Raw genomic sequence first — 16118 nt, forward strand, 5'->3', positions numbered from 1 at the left:
CAGAACCATGAAGGCATCATGGTTCTGATACTACAGGATCAGAACCTTTCCACGGGTCTGAGTTAGAATCAGTTTTTCAGCAGCTGACCCAGAAACTGGTCCTGGTTCTGGACTGAATGAATCATGAAGTTACATCAGTGTGATTAATAACTATTTATTTAGTGAATTTTCTGATAATTAGATCAATATAGTATGATATTAACTGAAGGTGTAAATATTGTGATTATGGGAGTAAAACTAGATCATTTATCTCTGTTTTCCAGCTTCTCTGATAATAATTATAATTATTCACATTTATGTCAGATTGATGATAAGAAACTCTTTTATTAATGAGATCAGTTTGATTTTAAATGTGTATTAGAGGTTTACTGTGAGATTAAACCAGACTAAACTGATCCAGTCTGGATTAACTTCCTACCAGAGATCATTTCTAGACCAGTTCATCTGATTTCCTCAGGCTGGCAGGAAGAAACCGTTACTCTGATGAGATGACAGACAGAGGGGAAGCTTGGATCATCCTAGCTGTGAAGTATGGTGGTGGCAGCATGATGCTGTGGGACTGATTTACTGCAGGAGGGACTGGTGTCACAGAACAGAACCGAACCAACAGAACCAAACCGAACAGAAGTGATGGTATCATGAGGAAAGAGGCAGAGAACGGAGATCAGCCTCAGTTTAATGCTTCGTCAGTGCTAACACACACCTACACACACCTACACACACCTACAGGTCACACACACCTACAGGTCACACACACTGCTCTGCTGGCTGCAGGCAGCCGGCAGGTCAAAGGCCACTAGCGTTAGCATCGTCCTGAGCTCAATCAGCTCTGGTTAGTATCGTCCAGCATGAAGTCTCTGCCTGGAGGTCAGAGGTCATGCAGGGTCATCTTCAGTTGTGAGAAGCAGCGGTGTTTCTATGGTAACCGTCTCTAGCAGCCCAGGCCGCTGATGGAGCCGATCCGGTCCAGCTTCATCCCGAAGCATCCTCTTCCTCCTGCCATGGCCTTGTGGCTCCGCCTCCTCGTCTTCACCCGCTGCCGCAGGAAGTCCAGGAAGAGCCGGGACACCGCTTCCTGTCTGCTGGCCAATCCGCTTACGTTACCGTGGCGACTCAGGGCCTGCCGCACCAGTGGAGGAGGGGAGGTTGGCGAGGAGGCAGAGCCCTTTGTGATGTCATCAGGTGGGGGCGTGGCCTCGATGAGGGAGGCGAGGTGAGAGCCGAACAGAGAGAGAAACACCTGGACAAACACGCAGGTAACATCAATCACATGACCAGACCGACCAATCAGCTGGCAGAGCCACACACTGAGGATGAAGGACACACCTGCTGCTCATCGTTCTGAGGTGAAGAACTCGTTTCCATGGAAACCAGGAGCAGGAGCAGGAGGCCCACCAGAGCAGAGGAGGCGGCGGCCATCTTTATTTACAGACAAATATAAATTAAAACCTGATAAAAATCATCAGAAAGTTCAATATTTTTCTATGTTTGTTACCAAAATAGAAACTAGACGAGTTTTTATTAGATTATTAATGAAACTTATTTATTATGAATTTAAAATAAACATCTGAGAGTTTTTAAATATTCAGAATCAAAGATGTGAAACAGGAACCAGTTCTGGAGTTTAACATTAAAGACAGAAAAACTTCATCAGTGTTTAAACTTGGCTCCTGTTTCACTGAGAGCTTAAACAGGAAGTGATGCTCGTCTACTTCCTGTGAGCCACTGATCCGTGACCCCTGACCTTTCCCCCTTAGCAAAACGCTTCAGATTAAATTATATTTTCAGATTCAGTTTGAAACTAATTCATATTTCCTGGAAGAGGATGAGAATCATTAATGATCCAAAATGATCCTGAATTCAGGAAATATTTAGTTTTACTGATGAAAAATGTTAAAGGTTTAGAAAAAGAATCAGTGAGTTATTCAGTTACATCCTCATTAACTTAGATTTAACAGGTAAAATATTTATTATTAAACTATGGATTATTAATAATCATTATTTGTTCATTTGTAGTAATGACTATATATTATTTAGAAATTACAAAACTATTTAAGTACATCCGTTTCCACCACATTACTAAAGGATTAACAGTTACAATTATAAAATTATTATAAATTATCAGAATTTATTTATTAGTAAAAATAACTATTATTACATAATAAACCTAATTATATCAGTTATTGTTTATTACAAAGTAAAATTATTTATTACATTTTCTTCTCTAATTATTTTTATTATTCAATTACAAACTGAATCAAACTACATCAGATTTTATCACCGTTTGAACCTGAAAGCACCAGAACTTACTGCTAGCAGTCGGGTCCAAAAGGAGCAGATTCTGGTCCTGGTTCTGGTCGGTCCTGAGACGAGCCCGGCCGGGTCTGCAGAACAACCTCAGAGTTCTGTTTTTATACGACTCGGCGCCGTGATGTCACACATTCTTTGGGTCACCGAGGTCTTCATGGCGTCGCCCCGGCAACGCTGCCTCACACACACACACACACACACACACACACGGGTCAGTGATGGAGACATGGAGAGGAAACGATGTCCAGAGATTCATGAACGTCCAGAACCATCTGGGTCAGAACCAGAACCAGAACCATGCTGGGCCAACTCTGGTGGAGGCAGCATGGTGCTGTGGGACAGAGCTCAAGGCTGGAGGTAATGAGACCATGATGTCTCTGCTCTGAGGAGCCAACCTGACCTCTGACCTCTGAGGGACCAGCTGATCCGTCTCCTCTCAGGCGTCCAGGATGAAGAATCATCATCTTCGTCTTCTCAGCCAATCAGATCGCTGATCTCTCCATGACACTGCTCCTGCTACTGATCCGTAACCCCTGACCTTTCCTTCAGCTGTTGCCATGGAGACCATGTTGTTGTCAGGAAGTATTTCATGTGGAAGGGGGCGGAGCCTCAGACGTCTGTGCTTAATGACCCTGTGGCCTTTGTCCCGTCAGACGAAGCCCCGCCCCCATTCAGCCTCTGACGTCATCAGATCCACATAAAACACACACACACACACACTGCCAGAGGACAGCAGGTCATCCATCACTACAGGCCACAGCAGCAACAGAACCAGGCCAGAACCTGCTTCTGGTTCTGATGGTTCCTGGAGAAGGACCGGATCAGAACCGGTCTCCTTGTCCTCACAGGGCCAGATAATCCCGACCAGCACACAGGGTTACCTGAACCATCCTGAGGGTCTGGGTCAGGCCTGCAGCGGGTCCAGTAATGGTTCTGGAGCACATCAAACTCTTCCTCCTCCTCTTCCTCATGATCCTGTCGCTCCTGGGACTCGATTCGGCTGCTGGTCATCGCCAGGCAACAAGCTGCCTGCAGCACAAACTCCTCAGCCAATCAGCATTGACGTCACAACGCAGTGTGTGTGTGTGTGTATAATGAATAGCCTCCTGCTGAGTTGAGTTTCCCATCAGGCTGAAATCAGCTGATCTGAACTTTGTGGCGTTCTTGTAGCGCCCAGCAGGGGGCAGGCTGGGTCACCATCAGTAATGAAGCCAGACTCAAAAACTTTATTTGTTTTTATTTGTTTCTGTTTCTCTGAGTTTTGATAGAAAACACTCTTTATGGAATAACCACTGTGAGGGCGGGGCTAATGGCCCCCCACTGTGAGGGGGAGGGACTTCAGGGATCCCCAGCCCGTTGTCATGGCGATGGCGAGGCGGCGAGGCGGCGGCTCAGTTGATCTTTGGGTGGCGGAAGTCCTTCCCAGCGAACTTGGCTTTGTCTCCCAGTTCCTCCTCGATCCTGCAGGAAGCAGACGGTTGGTCACTCTGGAACAAAGACTTTTATTTTGGAGGAATCAGGAAGTGCTCACCTCATCAGCTGGTTGTACTTGGCCAGACGCTCTGACCTGCAGGGGGCGCCAGTCTTAATCTGAGAAACAGAGGGAGCATCATTAGTGAAACAACCAGCAGGAGGCAGAAGAGGACACGGTTCTGTTGGTTCTGATCCGGCTGGCCGGTGGCCCAACACCCAACCAACCTGTCCAGTGCAGAGTCCAACCACCAGGTCAGAGATGAAGGTGTCCTCCGTCTCTCCAGAACGATGGCTGACCATCACACCCCAACCACTGGTCTGAGCCAGCTTACACCTGGGGGACAGGAGGACAGGGGGGACGGGAGGGTAGGAGGGACAGGGGGGACAGGAAGATAAAGATACTATGTCAGAAAGGCACAAGTGGATAAAGAGACAGACAGGTGTCCAGGTGTCTTACGCCTGGATGGACTCGGTGACGGAGCCGATCTGGTTGACTTTGAGCAGCAGACAGTTGCAGGCCTTCTTCTCCACCGCCTGCTGGATTCTCTTTGGATTGGTCACCGTCAGATCATCTCCTACAATCTGATTGGTCAAGACAGATGGACAGGTGAGTCAGGGCAGCCATGTTGTTCATCAGAAACACCTGTCCCCCTAGATCTCACCTGGATGTCCACAGAGGCAGTGAACTTAGCCCATTGCTCCCAGTCATCCTGGTCAAATGGATCTTCAATGGACTGAACTGGAAACCAACAGAGACCAGAACTTTAGTGCAAGGAAGGTTCTGCTGCCCCCTTCTGGTAGACTAACGCTACTGCACTGCTCTGCTTTCTACATACATGCCAAGGTTGGTTCATTTAGAGAGAATCTCTTTAAGTGACACATTCAGTTATAGCTGTACTTGTTCTGACTTAAGTCCAAAGACCCGGTAGGGTTCTACCAGAGAGTCCAGCTGTGTTTGTAACAAACTGAATCTCATTCAGACTTTTAAATGATCAAGTTGACCCGGCGCTCGTTGTGACTCCGGTTCAGGATTTGTTTCCTGCAGTCGCTGCCTCCAGGCGGCTCCAGGTGCCTCCATGAGGCTCCAGGTGCCTCCATGAGGCTCCAGGTGTGTCCTTACCTGGGTAGCCCTTGATGAAGCTGCGGTACAGGTCTCCCAGCTGCTCTCCACTGATGTGTCTGGACGGGTCGTCGGGGGACTTGAAGTCCAGGTCGTACTTTCCGTTGCGGAAGAACTCTGAGGCGGCCACATCCATGCCGATGATGATCTTATCGGGGTAGCCGGCCTTTTCAATGGCCGTCTTCAGCAGCTCCAGGGCTGCAGAGACACAGCCAATCAGAGCTCTGCTAGAACCACGGTCAGTCCAAAGTACCTTCAGAACCGGCAGCTGGAGCTCACCCTCGTTGTTCTCCAGGATGTTGGGGGCGAAGCCTCCCTCATCTCCTACGTTGGTGGCGTCTTTGCCGTATTTGGCTTTGATGACGTTCTTCAGGTTATGGTAGACCTGAACTCAACGAGACAGACATGACTGGTGAACGCAGTGAAGCCCAGGAAGCAGCGCCGCAGGTCAAAGGTCACGGTACCTCGGCTCCAATCCTCATGGCCTCATGGAAGTTTGAAGCTCCTACAGGTAGAATCATGAACTCCTGCATGGCCAGCTTGTTCCCAGCGTGACTTCCACCGTTGATCACGTTAAAGGCCTGAGGAGACATCAGAACCAGGTGAGACAAGCTGGACAGACGGTTCCTGATGTCCGAACAAGACTGGTCCAGTCTGGGTGAAGTCTGCCTTTACTGGACAAGAGCTTTCTAAATAATATAAATGAAGTAAAAGCCCCTCCCACTTATATTAAACCCCTCCTTCCATCAAACCCCGCCCTTTCCCGGTAAGCCCCTCCCACTCACAGGAACAGGAAGGATGACGTCTTTGTGTCCAGCGAGGTCGGCGATGTGGCGGTAGAGAGGGACGCCCTTCTCCGCCGCTCCGGCCTTACAGACGGCCAGCGACACACCCAGGATGGCATTGGCTCCAAACTTAGCTGCAGACAGAGACGTGGACACTCAGGACAGAGACAGATGAGGACAGAGACAGGCAAGGTGGACAAGTGGACCGGTCTTTACATTTGTTCTCTGTGCCGTCCAACTCCAGCATGAACTTGTCGATTTTCTCCTGCTCGACAACACTGAACTTCTGGAAGACAGATGGACATGAGGACAGACGGGTAGGTGGACATGAGGACAGACGGGTAGGTGGACATGAGGACAGACAGGTAGGTGGACTCTACAGAATCCCTCCAAAGCAGGTGACCCCTGACCCCTGGCAGATACCTTCTCGATCAGCTGGGGGGCGATCTCCTTGTTGACGTGGTCCACAGCCTTCTGTGTCCCTGTGGACAAACCCAGGTGTTAGCAGGACACTGGGACGTTCCCGCCTGTCCTCCCAGGTGTCCTCCTACCTTTGCCCAGGTAGCGGCTCTTGTCTCCGTCGCGGAGCTCCAGGGCCTCGTGGACTCCAGTGGACGCACCGCTGGGGACGGCGGCCCTGAAGAGACCTGGACACGGTTGGACGTTAGTGACCCTGAGGGACACCTGAGGTGCCTCAGAGCTGCTGCTCACCTTTGGCCGTCCACAGGTCCACCTCCACGGTCGGGTTCCCCCTGGAGTCCAGAATCTCACGGGCATGGATCTTGGTGATGGACATCCTGACTGAGGGACAAAGGAGACAAGGGGGACACTGATCAGAACTGCAAATCTGGGTCAGCTTCACACCCTGATCTTCACACCCGATCCGGTTTAATCCAGAAGAAGCTCAGTCCACTGCTGAACGGACCTGGACCCGGTTCTGGATTACCTGGACCTGGTTGACCCAGTTCTGGGCTACCAGAACTCATTGCAACCAGTTCTGGACTCTCTGGACGCAGTTCTGGACTACCAGAACACAGTGAACCTGGTTCTGGACCATTTGGACCTAACTGGACCTGGTTCTGGAAAATCAGCACACATCAGAGCCAGTTCCGAACTCTATGGATCTGATTCTGGTCTATAAGAATTACATTGGACCCGGTTCTGGACCTAACTGGACCTTACTGGCAGAGGTGGGGACTCAAGTCACATGACTTGGACTTGAGTTGTTAATAAGACTTTAGACTTGAAAAATGTTAAAAGACTCGGAGTTCACTTGGACTTCTACACCAATAACTTGGGACTTGAACCTGTTTACTTGAAGACTCGATATTTTACCCCAAATCTAAAGTTTAAATCACATATTTATGAAGTTTGCCCCATTAATTCACTACATTCCGTCGTAACGAGCTTTTCCGAGCCGCCTTTAAACGCAACATGAGCTCCGAGATGCTCGCGCTGCTGTTACGTCGCAGAGACGCTGCTGCTGCAGAACCGCGTATTGTTACAGTCATGGCAGCAAACCAAAGAACTCTGAACAGCTCTTTCCCCCAGACTTACGGAGTGAGATGATTAATGCTGCTGGATCTAGTTACTGTTAGCTACATAATGACTAGCTACTGTCGGCTACATCAGTGTTTCTCCTCCTGGTCCTCAGGCCCCCTGCACGTTTCAGGTGTTTCCCTTCTGCCACCTGGATTGTATCTCTGGTGATTAACAGGTTTCTGCAGCACCTGATGGTCATGCAGTCATTTGAATCAGCTGTTCTGAAATAGAGGCTCATCTAAACATGCAGAGCAGGAGAGAAACACTGGGCTACAAGATGACTAGCTGATGCCTATATATCACGTTAAGCTGGTGATGGCAGGCCACACCTGGGCCAGATCTGTCGTTGCCAAATATGTCCCAGTTATGCAAGTAGTTATGTCACTCATGCGACAATTGATTTTCTAAAAGTCCAAAAGTGGTGAAAATATTAAGAAACATTTCTACATTTACCAGGTGAAAGGACTTTTAACCAAACAATAGTATGGCAGGTTTAGCAATATCATCAATATCACTAACATTTCCAATTTAAGTTTAAATTCTCATTTCATATTGGCAGCTGCCTTCCATCAGAGATTACAAGTCATTCTAGGAAATCAGTTCTTAAACTAAGTTATATATTTTTTTAAATTTGAAAATTCATAATATTTTTGACTTGTTACTCTAGTCATTGTTTTTGTGTATCTAAATTTTATATGTTTATTGAATGTAAAAATGTTTTTTGTTGTTTTAGTTCTTAATAATTCTAACGTCTAAATATAAGAATATTTAAATGGAGATGCCCCCTGTCTCCTCCTGGTGGCGGACGGGACAAACTGCAGGCTTTAGCTCCGTCTCCATAGTAACGGACTCATGAGCCGAAAGCTGGTTGAAGACGAACTGAACTCAGTCCGTAAGTTTTTCATATCTTTGTTTTTTTAGCCAAAATAAATTATTTCATTTTAATGCCCGTTATTGTGCTGTTGATCATTTTAGCTAACCCTATTTTACACGGCACAACTTTTAGTTTATTATTATCGTGAATAATAATAAACTATTATTTAAATTAAATGTTTTCACTGACATTGTTTGGCTGCTGTTGTATGCCTGTAGCTTTTAAAATGTCCTTTTTAACTGTTAGAAATATTATTTAGCATTAAAAGGTAACTTAGCCGTTAGCATTGAGCCGTTAGCCTTTGGCCTATAGCCAGATTGATCCCAGATGTTCCTCATTGTTCAGGTTGAAATAATATTTCTGAGAAAGGGGATTGATATTTATTTATTCTTTATTTAAGAGGTGAAGCTCAGAGGAGAATCTGAACAGCTGCCATCCTGAGCACCATGGAGATGGAAACAGATTCTTTTATATGTTGTGTTTGACATTAGAATGTTGTAATAAAATAACTGTGTTGATATACATGTTGTGTTTTTATTGATATTACAAACATTAAGTTGTCTGGGATAAAAATGGCATTTACATCTGGACCAGATGCCTCAATGAATGTCGGGCCAGCAGAGGATCCGGTCTGGTTTGATAGAGGTGAACCGGTTTCTGGGCCAGTTGGTGTCCAGAACCAACTGGTGTCCAGTTGGTGTCTGGACACCAACTGGACACCAGTTGTGCAACCGGGCTGCCCATGTGCAGCCCGGTTCTGGCTGCACATGGGCCAGATCCGGCCCAGACTATGTGGGACCTGAACAGACTTGGACCTCGTCTTGACCTGAACTCAGTTGGACCCGGTCAGAGTTACTGACTGGTTCTGTCAGACACGGCCCGGTCCAGTTAGGTGTGTGTGTGTGTGTGTGTGTGTGTGTCGGACCTGCAGCAGGGATTCTGTTCAGCGCCATGTTTCCGCTCTCTGCCCGGAAGCCCCGCCCACCCCGCTAAGCAGCCAATCAGAGCCCGGCTGACATTTACGGACTGAACGAAAGAGAGGAAGGAACCATGGAGACAGACAGGAGGGGCGGTGTGTGTGTGTGTGTGTGTGTGTGTGTGTGTGTGTTTATGGGATGAGCGGGGAGTGTTTAGATATTTTTACTCTGCAGCAGGAGGAGCTGCTGACCTTTAACTAGACCATTCTAAGGAGGTCGAGGGGAGAAACCCAACAGAACCAGAACCAGGCTGTAACTTCTGACATTTGAAGGCATCTGAGAGCACACACACACACACACACACACACACACACACACACACACACACACACACACAAACCTGACTGAATGAATGAATGAACGTGAGGACTTTGTAAAGGCCATCAGTGGTTTCAAGTGCTCTTCAAGAGCTCAGCTGTTGTGCTGCAGCAGTGTGACCCCACACACTCTGATCCTCACACACACACACACACACACACACACACTGTGATCCTCACACACACACACTGTGATCCTCACACACACACACACACACTGTTAGTGAGCTGCAGTTTTTCCTACTAACTAACTTTCTGATCCAACATCTGCAGCAGCTGAACTTTGAACTCTCACCTCCAGAGTTCTGATCTCCCTCGTCCAATCAGAGGCCTGAGCATCACTGCTGTGTGTGATCGGTCTGAATGGACCAGAACCAGAACCAGAGATTCCGTCCTGCTGATGAGTTTAAAGTTCACCAAAACAAACCGGAATAATTGGACCTGCGAACTTTTATTGGACCTGATCCAGAACCAACTTTCTGACCCGTTCAGTGAGCCGGTTCTGTTTGCTCCAGGCCCGTCCTGAGCGGTTCGGATCGGCTGGGTTTGCATTAATTGGGTCGGTGTGTGTTCAGTGTGTTTGGATCGGTTCGGATCTGTTCGGCGTGACTCGGTGGGAGGGTCCGGACTTTGCGCCCCCTGCTGTTTGTCTCTGCAGCTCTGTGACCTTCAGCCCGCTCAGAGTCAGAATCCGCTCGGCACCGGGTCCAGTTGAACCAGAACCCTCCGACACCACACGTCTCCAAGCTGCAGGTTCACTTAAATACACGGCGGCCCTTCAAAATAAAAGCCTGCAGGAGGCGGTCGATCCGAGGCAGAATCAGGAAGCGGCCGCCAGGCCGGGCTGGAACGGGACCTGTGGACCGGAACCGGAACCGGGTTCTGGCCGGACTCACCTGACAGCTGAAGTTCTGAGAAGAGAGGAGGGCGGGTCCGGTCCGGTTCCGTCTGACTGACTGACGTGGAAAGTGCCTGTCTCCGTCCGTCAGAGGCTTTATAGGCGGAGGGAGGAAGAGGAGGAGGAAGAGGAGGAAGAGGAGGAGGAAGAGCAGCAGGGACCGTCTGGATGTGACCGCAGCACCAGAACCTGAACAGAACCGGTCCAGTACTGTCAGTTTATTACTGAACTGAACCTCAGTCTTTGTTTTCCTGTTGAACTCTGAACGTGTCTTCAGGTTTACGGTTAATTTCCTAAAATAAACTTTTATTTTAATAAACTGAATCCTGAACTTTAGGCTTATAATAAAAACTGATATGAAGTGAAACCAGAATCAATCGGTCGTTTTCTCACTGGTGGTTCTGGACTGCAGCCTTTTGCTCAAGGACACAACGGCAGAGGATTGAACCGGCAACCCACCGACAGCAGGATGAACTCCTCCTGGTTTCCTGATTCATGGATCAGTTAGTGGAAGGAAGAAAGTTCTGCAGCATTCACCTGACAGACAGAACAGCCCAGCAGGCTGCGGTTCTGTTCTGGAAGGTTCTGCAGCGACCCGGCTTCCTGCTGGACGATTCGGCCTCACAGGATCTGAGGCTGAACTTTGAGGACGGTCCCTAATGAGAGAGAAGGTCAAAGTTCACCTGCAGCAGAAACATGAACCTGGCTGAGGATTCACTGCAAAGGGCAGAAACCCGGAGACCTTTCAGCCGTCAGCTTCACCTCCAGACGATTTTACTGCCGAGAAAAAATACCTGGAACAAACGACCGGAGCTCTGACGTCTCACTCATTTCATTAACCTTTAGAGACGCTGGCTGCCATTTCCACCTGCACAGGTTGATCTAATCAATAAGATCAACAGATTGTTGACTGGTGAAAATCCAGTGAAATGATTCATTACATGTCTGGTAATTCATCATTCAGATCTCACTAAAAGCAATCAAACCAACAAATTTATAAAACTATTTTACTTCTTTCATCAATAATGAAGCAGATCTGCTGAACAGCCACATTTTTAGCAAATATGCAAACATTTCATAACCTGCAGATGTTAGAATCTCATTTCACAAACTATTCCTATAACCTGTCATAGCAAAGAGAAGTTTTAAGAAAAACAGTCCTGGGTTTAGGGAAGCTGCGCTCGCCTGTAGAGGGCGCCACAGCTGCTCTAGTTTCTCTGATTTTAAACTTACTGAAAATATTAAGAATGTTTTACTAAAATGTTCAAATAAAACATCAGATTTTCAATATTTAAAAAAGAAAAATCAGATTTAAAAGGAAAATGGCAGTGATATTACTGTCTAGACATCATGAATTTTAAGGCAGTTTTATATTTTGATTCAAGAGGTCACAAAATGTAAAAAAAAAAGTAAAAATAAAAAAGAATTTAAATATACTCAGCAGTAAGAGATCCACCTAAAATTAGCTAAACTAAATTTTAGACTTTCTCAGCTTTTTGACATGATATTCAAAGGTTAAAGTTGGATCCAAAATCACATCTAAATAGCTAAATTCATCAACATTTTTATTTTCTTCTCAATTACTTAAATATTTGGATAATTTATAAAGTTCCTTCTATTTCTGAAGAACATTGCAGCTGTCTTTCCTTATTTAAAGTGAATTTTTACAGCCAATCCATGACGTTCTTCAGTTCCTCTGAACCTTTGATCAGAGTTGATATTCTTAGCAAGAATCACATTCATTTTGAATAATGCCATCTAATTTAAGTTTTATATCACAGCACATATCTCTTCTTTTCTCCAAAACATTTTACTATTCCTTTTTGCTTCTTTAATTGTATCAGGGAGGAAAAGATGCCTTTGCCTTTGGAAGTTACATTGTAAGTTTGTTTTTCAGATTTCTATGAATTTTATGTACTAAAGTACTTCATGTTATGTAGTTCTGCTGCAGGACTGTGTGTGGTCCAGAGGTTCTACTGGACCATTCTGGACCCACCAGAACGTGGCTGGTCTATAAGGGTCTCTGGACCCGTCTGAAGACCCAGAAGAACCTGCTCCCCACCGATGGATGTTGACACGCATGTGTGTGTGTGTGTTTGAAAGAAGCAGACCAGGTAAAATAAACAGGACTCTTTATTGGGTTCAGGTGAAACATGTAACACTGGCTCCCTGCTGAAGAACAGGCGTGACCCGCCGGGTCACGTGACCCACCGCCTCACATACACAGTCACTGATTGGTCGTTGCACGGAGGAAACACTTCGATTCCCGACGGCGGAGGCGTGAGAAAGAGATGACTGAAGGTCAAAGAGGAGGAGCTGGGAGGGGTCAGAGGTCAGGGGAGGGAGGAGGGAAGGCGGCAGCCATGTTGGGTTTACATGCCGGCTTTCCTAAGGTGTTCGACGACGTTGAATACCTTGTTGGAGATCTGGCCGCCGCTGGCGTCTTTAGTGCCCTTTGCTATAACTACAGCTGGAGAAAGAGGACAGAGGAGGACAGAGGAGGACACAGGAGGACAGAGGGGGACAGGTGGTGTGAGACATTTTGACTCAGCTCAGGAACCTGAAGGTGACGCCTGAAGGTGAAAGCTCACCTGTTTTGGTCTTGCCCACGCAGACTCCAAACGTGTTGCCTTCGGCGTCGGCCGCGGTCTTCAGGTCCAGAGCGTAGACTGGCTCCATGTCCATCTGGTCCCGGATCAGGCGGCACCGTGTCCCGCCGATGTAGACGCCGTTCTGAGCGAAGCTGGACCGGTCCTTGCTGCCCAGCTTCTTGATCTCATCGACCTGAAAGGAGACAAACAGTCAGAACTCTGGATTCCCAGCTTCCTCGAACTGCACAGCGTCACCCAGGACTGGGCTGAGGACATGCAAGGGGTGGACTGGGTCAGAGTAATAGGTGAGGAAACAGAGGACAGGTGAGCAGAACTGGGTTTGATCAGAGATAAACGTCTGCAGCAGAACCGGAGAAAGTTCAGGAGGAAAACCGCTGAGGAGAAGCAGAACTGTAAGACGAAAGAATGTGAAGACGAGTCAGAACACGGAGCAGCGACGGCTTCCTGGAGCAGCAGCCAATCAGACAACAGGCCTGCAGGGAGCTGATTCCACACACACACACACACACACACACTCACACACGCACGCACACGCACACACACACACACACACACACGCACGTACGCACGCGCACACATGCACAAAAAACAGGCCTGCAGGGAGCTGATTCCACACACTGAGCTGCTTCAACATGTCTCAGTTTTACTGTCAAACTTTAATCTTCAGGCTAATTTTTCTTCGTTTTAAACTTATTGACTGAAAATGACAGAAATCCTCATCTTAGAACTCCGTGTGTGTGTGTGTGTGCTTGTTTGTGGTGCATAGAGGGGACACAGGTAACTACTTTCACCAACAAGCTGAGGACATTTGTAGAAGTGAGGACTTTTACCTGGTTCTCACATTTTTGCAGCTCAACTAGTCGATTAGATATGAGGTTCTGGTTCTGATTCTGGTTGGGAATAAACTAGTGATTGTTAGGGAGATTTTCTGATTTAGGCATAAATTCATTTGTCATAAGGAATGACAGTCAATACAAAGTCCTCAGTTTGGATAGAAGTACAAGGATGTGTGTGTGTGTGTGTGTGTGTGTGTGTGTGTGTGTGTGGGTCCGCGCGCGCGTGTGTGTATGTGAAGAAAGAAGAAGTTGTCTAAGCTTCCTGTATTCGCTGCTTTTCGGCGCCGTGCCCTTATAAGGCAGCTGAGCCCAGTCTGAGCAGCCGGGCCCTGCAGAACCCGCAGCAGAACCCGGAACCTGCCAGAACCAGGCCTGGCACCATGTGAGCTGCTTGGGAACCAGAACCCAGATTGTGATTGGACCTGGGAGGTTTTGTAGGCTCAGAACCACCAGTTGGACCCACCTGGTTCTGGCTGCAACCCAGTTGCTGCAGCAGGAAGTGCATGCAGCAACTGAACAGGAAGTGAGGAGGAGATGCCTCCAAACTATTGCTGACTGAAACCAGCGGTGCAGCAGCCAATCAGGTGGCCTGCAGCGCCTGGGGAGCAGCAGCCAATCAGGCGCTGGGTTCCTCTAGCGCCGCAGAGCGGGAAGTGGCGACGCCCACGGCTCAAGAAGATGCAGAGATGCAAACTTCCTTCCTCCCTGAGCCTGAAGATGGTGGACAGGAGCCAATGAGGTCGCGGCAGGCCAGGTGAGGTCACCTGTCACCAGCAGTGGTGTTTGAAGCAGAAACAAGTCCCAGCGATTTGGAGCCGTCAGAGGAGGAAGTTCTGGCAGGAGCTGAGTGGAAACAGGAACTGCAGCGTGTGTGTCAGTGTGTGTGTGTCTCTGTGTCTCTGCGCTCACCGAGATGCCCTGCAGGCCCGGGGTGCTGACCCAGACGCTCTCCTGTCCAGGTGCGATGCCGCAGATGGCCGCCTCTGCCACCGGCACCGTGCCGCTCTGGTCGGGCGTCTTCATGGTGTCGATGTACGATTGCCACGACATCCTGATGGAGACAGTCACCTTGGTTACGGTCCAGGTGCGGCCTCCCTCTGGGCGAGTGTGTGTGTGTGTGTGTGTGTGTGTGTGTGGTCTTACCTGTGCAGGTAGAGTCTGAGTCTGAGGCAAACGGAGGACAGCAGAGAAATGCCAAAAGCAGGAAGACGATCCGTCTCTTATAGGACCGGCCCCGCCCGCTTCCTGCCTCTCTCTCTCTGCCGCTCGCCCACTCTCTCCCTCTCTCTCTCTGTCGCTCGCCCTTCTACCTGGAAGTCAGAACCAGGAAGTAGATTGGTTCAGTGAGACAGCCTCCATGTTGTCCCCTCAGCGGGACAGAGGAAGGACGGTGATGAGGTCAAAGGTCAGAGGTCAGGTCGTGGTAGAGAAGAGCTGAACAGCAGAGACCAAATCAAACATGAGGAGCAGGAACCGGTTCTGGAGTCTGATCCGTTCAGAACCATGTGCAGGTATCCACCAGAACCAACTGACACCAGAACCAATGAGCCCGGCACCAAGCAGTCCAGATCGTTGGTAAAATCAGAACCAGAATGAGTTCTGGAAGAACTGCAGAACATTTCTGGAACAAAACCAGCAGAGAATCAAGACCTGAAGAGTCACTGAGGTCCATTTGGACCGGTCCTGGACGGATTCTACTTCAGTTTAGAATCGGCCTGGTTGTGGTCCCGGTCCGGTTCTGGTCCAGTTCTGGTTCTGATCTGGTTCTGGTCCTGGTCCGTTTCAGTCCCAGTAACAGGCGGTGAGAAGCTGAGCTCAGACTCAGGAAGCAGCAGAGAAACAAACCACTTCCTCCCGACCCGTTTCGCTTCACAGCGCACAACCTGCTGATGAGGACAAACAGAACCCATCCAGAACCAGCAGAAACCCATCCAGAACCAGCAGAAACCCATCCAGCCTGGTTCTGTAACTCCTCCTGCAACCCAGTGCATTCTGGGAAACTGACACACACACACACACTCTGCATTCCTCAGGTGAACTCATACCTGGGCCAGTCTGGACCTGTGAACTCGACCGCTATAACATTCCCACAGCAGAGACTCCAGACTCAACAGAACCAGAACCTCTAGTGGAACCGGGCCAGGTCTCAACAGAGCGTGACCTTTGACCCTGCAGGTCTGTCTTCCTCCTGTCTTGGTTTCAGTCGTTCCTCTGCTTCATCAGAACCTGGTTGATCAGCCAGCAGGTGGAACCAGGAGGCTGAAGGAGACAAGCTGAAACATGGAGGAGAGAAAAAACACTGAAACACTGAAAAACACTGAAAAACACTAAAAACACTGAAAAACACTGAAAAACACTAAAAACACTGAAAAAT

The 16118-nt window shown here is 48.3% G+C and overlaps 3 protein-coding genes across 4 annotated transcripts; all 3 read right to left on the bottom strand.

The window, feature by feature from the left end:
* Positions 1-918: 918 nt before the first annotated feature.
* Positions 919-1443, bottom strand: LOC106958339 (C-type natriuretic peptide 2-like). Its single transcript, XM_015050193.1, has 2 exons — positions 1327-1443; positions 919-1240 (listed from the first exon to the last, which is right to left on the bottom strand). The coding sequence occupies exons 1-2, from the start codon at positions 1417-1419 to the stop codon at positions 932-934; spliced, it is 402 nt and encodes a 133-aa protein (XP_014905679.1). The 5' UTR covers positions 1420-1443; the 3' UTR covers positions 919-931.
* A 2084-nt stretch (positions 1444-3527) lies between these two features.
* Positions 3528-10402, bottom strand: eno3 (enolase 3, (beta, muscle)). 2 transcript variants are annotated; one of them, XM_015050180.1, is made up of 14 exons: positions 10295-10402; positions 6400-6489; positions 6240-6335; positions 6112-6170; positions 5905-5974; positions 5689-5822; positions 5368-5484; positions 5183-5288; positions 4904-5101; positions 4446-4522; positions 4241-4365; positions 4009-4117; positions 3842-3900; positions 3528-3771 (listed from the first exon to the last, which is right to left on the bottom strand). In XM_015050180.1, the coding sequence occupies exons 2-14, from the start codon at positions 6482-6484 to the stop codon at positions 3702-3704; spliced, it is 1305 nt and encodes a 434-aa protein (XP_014905666.1). In that variant the 5' UTR covers positions 6485-6489; positions 10295-10402; the 3' UTR covers positions 3528-3701. The 2 variants fall into 2 exon arrangements, with proteins under 2 accessions (XP_014905666.1, XP_014905667.1); XM_015050181.1 differs by lacking the exon at positions 10295-10402 and adding an exon at positions 9694-9782.
* Positions 10403-12411: 2009 nt separating this feature from the next.
* LOC106958338 (profilin-1-like) lies at positions 12412-14999 on the bottom strand. Its single transcript, XM_015050192.1, has 4 exons — positions 14888-14999; positions 14654-14795; positions 12888-13080; positions 12412-12766 (listed from the first exon to the last, which is right to left on the bottom strand). Exons 2-4 carry the CDS (start codon positions 14792-14794, stop codon positions 12669-12671), a joined length of 432 nt encoding a protein of 143 aa, XP_014905678.1. The 5' UTR covers position 14795; positions 14888-14999; the 3' UTR covers positions 12412-12668.
* Positions 15000-16118: the final 1119 nt, after the last annotated feature.

The sequence above is a fragment of the Poecilia latipinna genome, unplaced genomic scaffold (assembly GCF_001443285.1).
Source record: "Poecilia latipinna isolate Pla-1442-1.1 unplaced genomic scaffold, P_latipinna-1.0 Scaffold979, whole genome shotgun sequence".
In the NCBI taxonomy this organism is placed as follows: domain Eukaryota; kingdom Metazoa; phylum Chordata; class Actinopteri; order Cyprinodontiformes; family Poeciliidae; genus Poecilia; species Poecilia latipinna.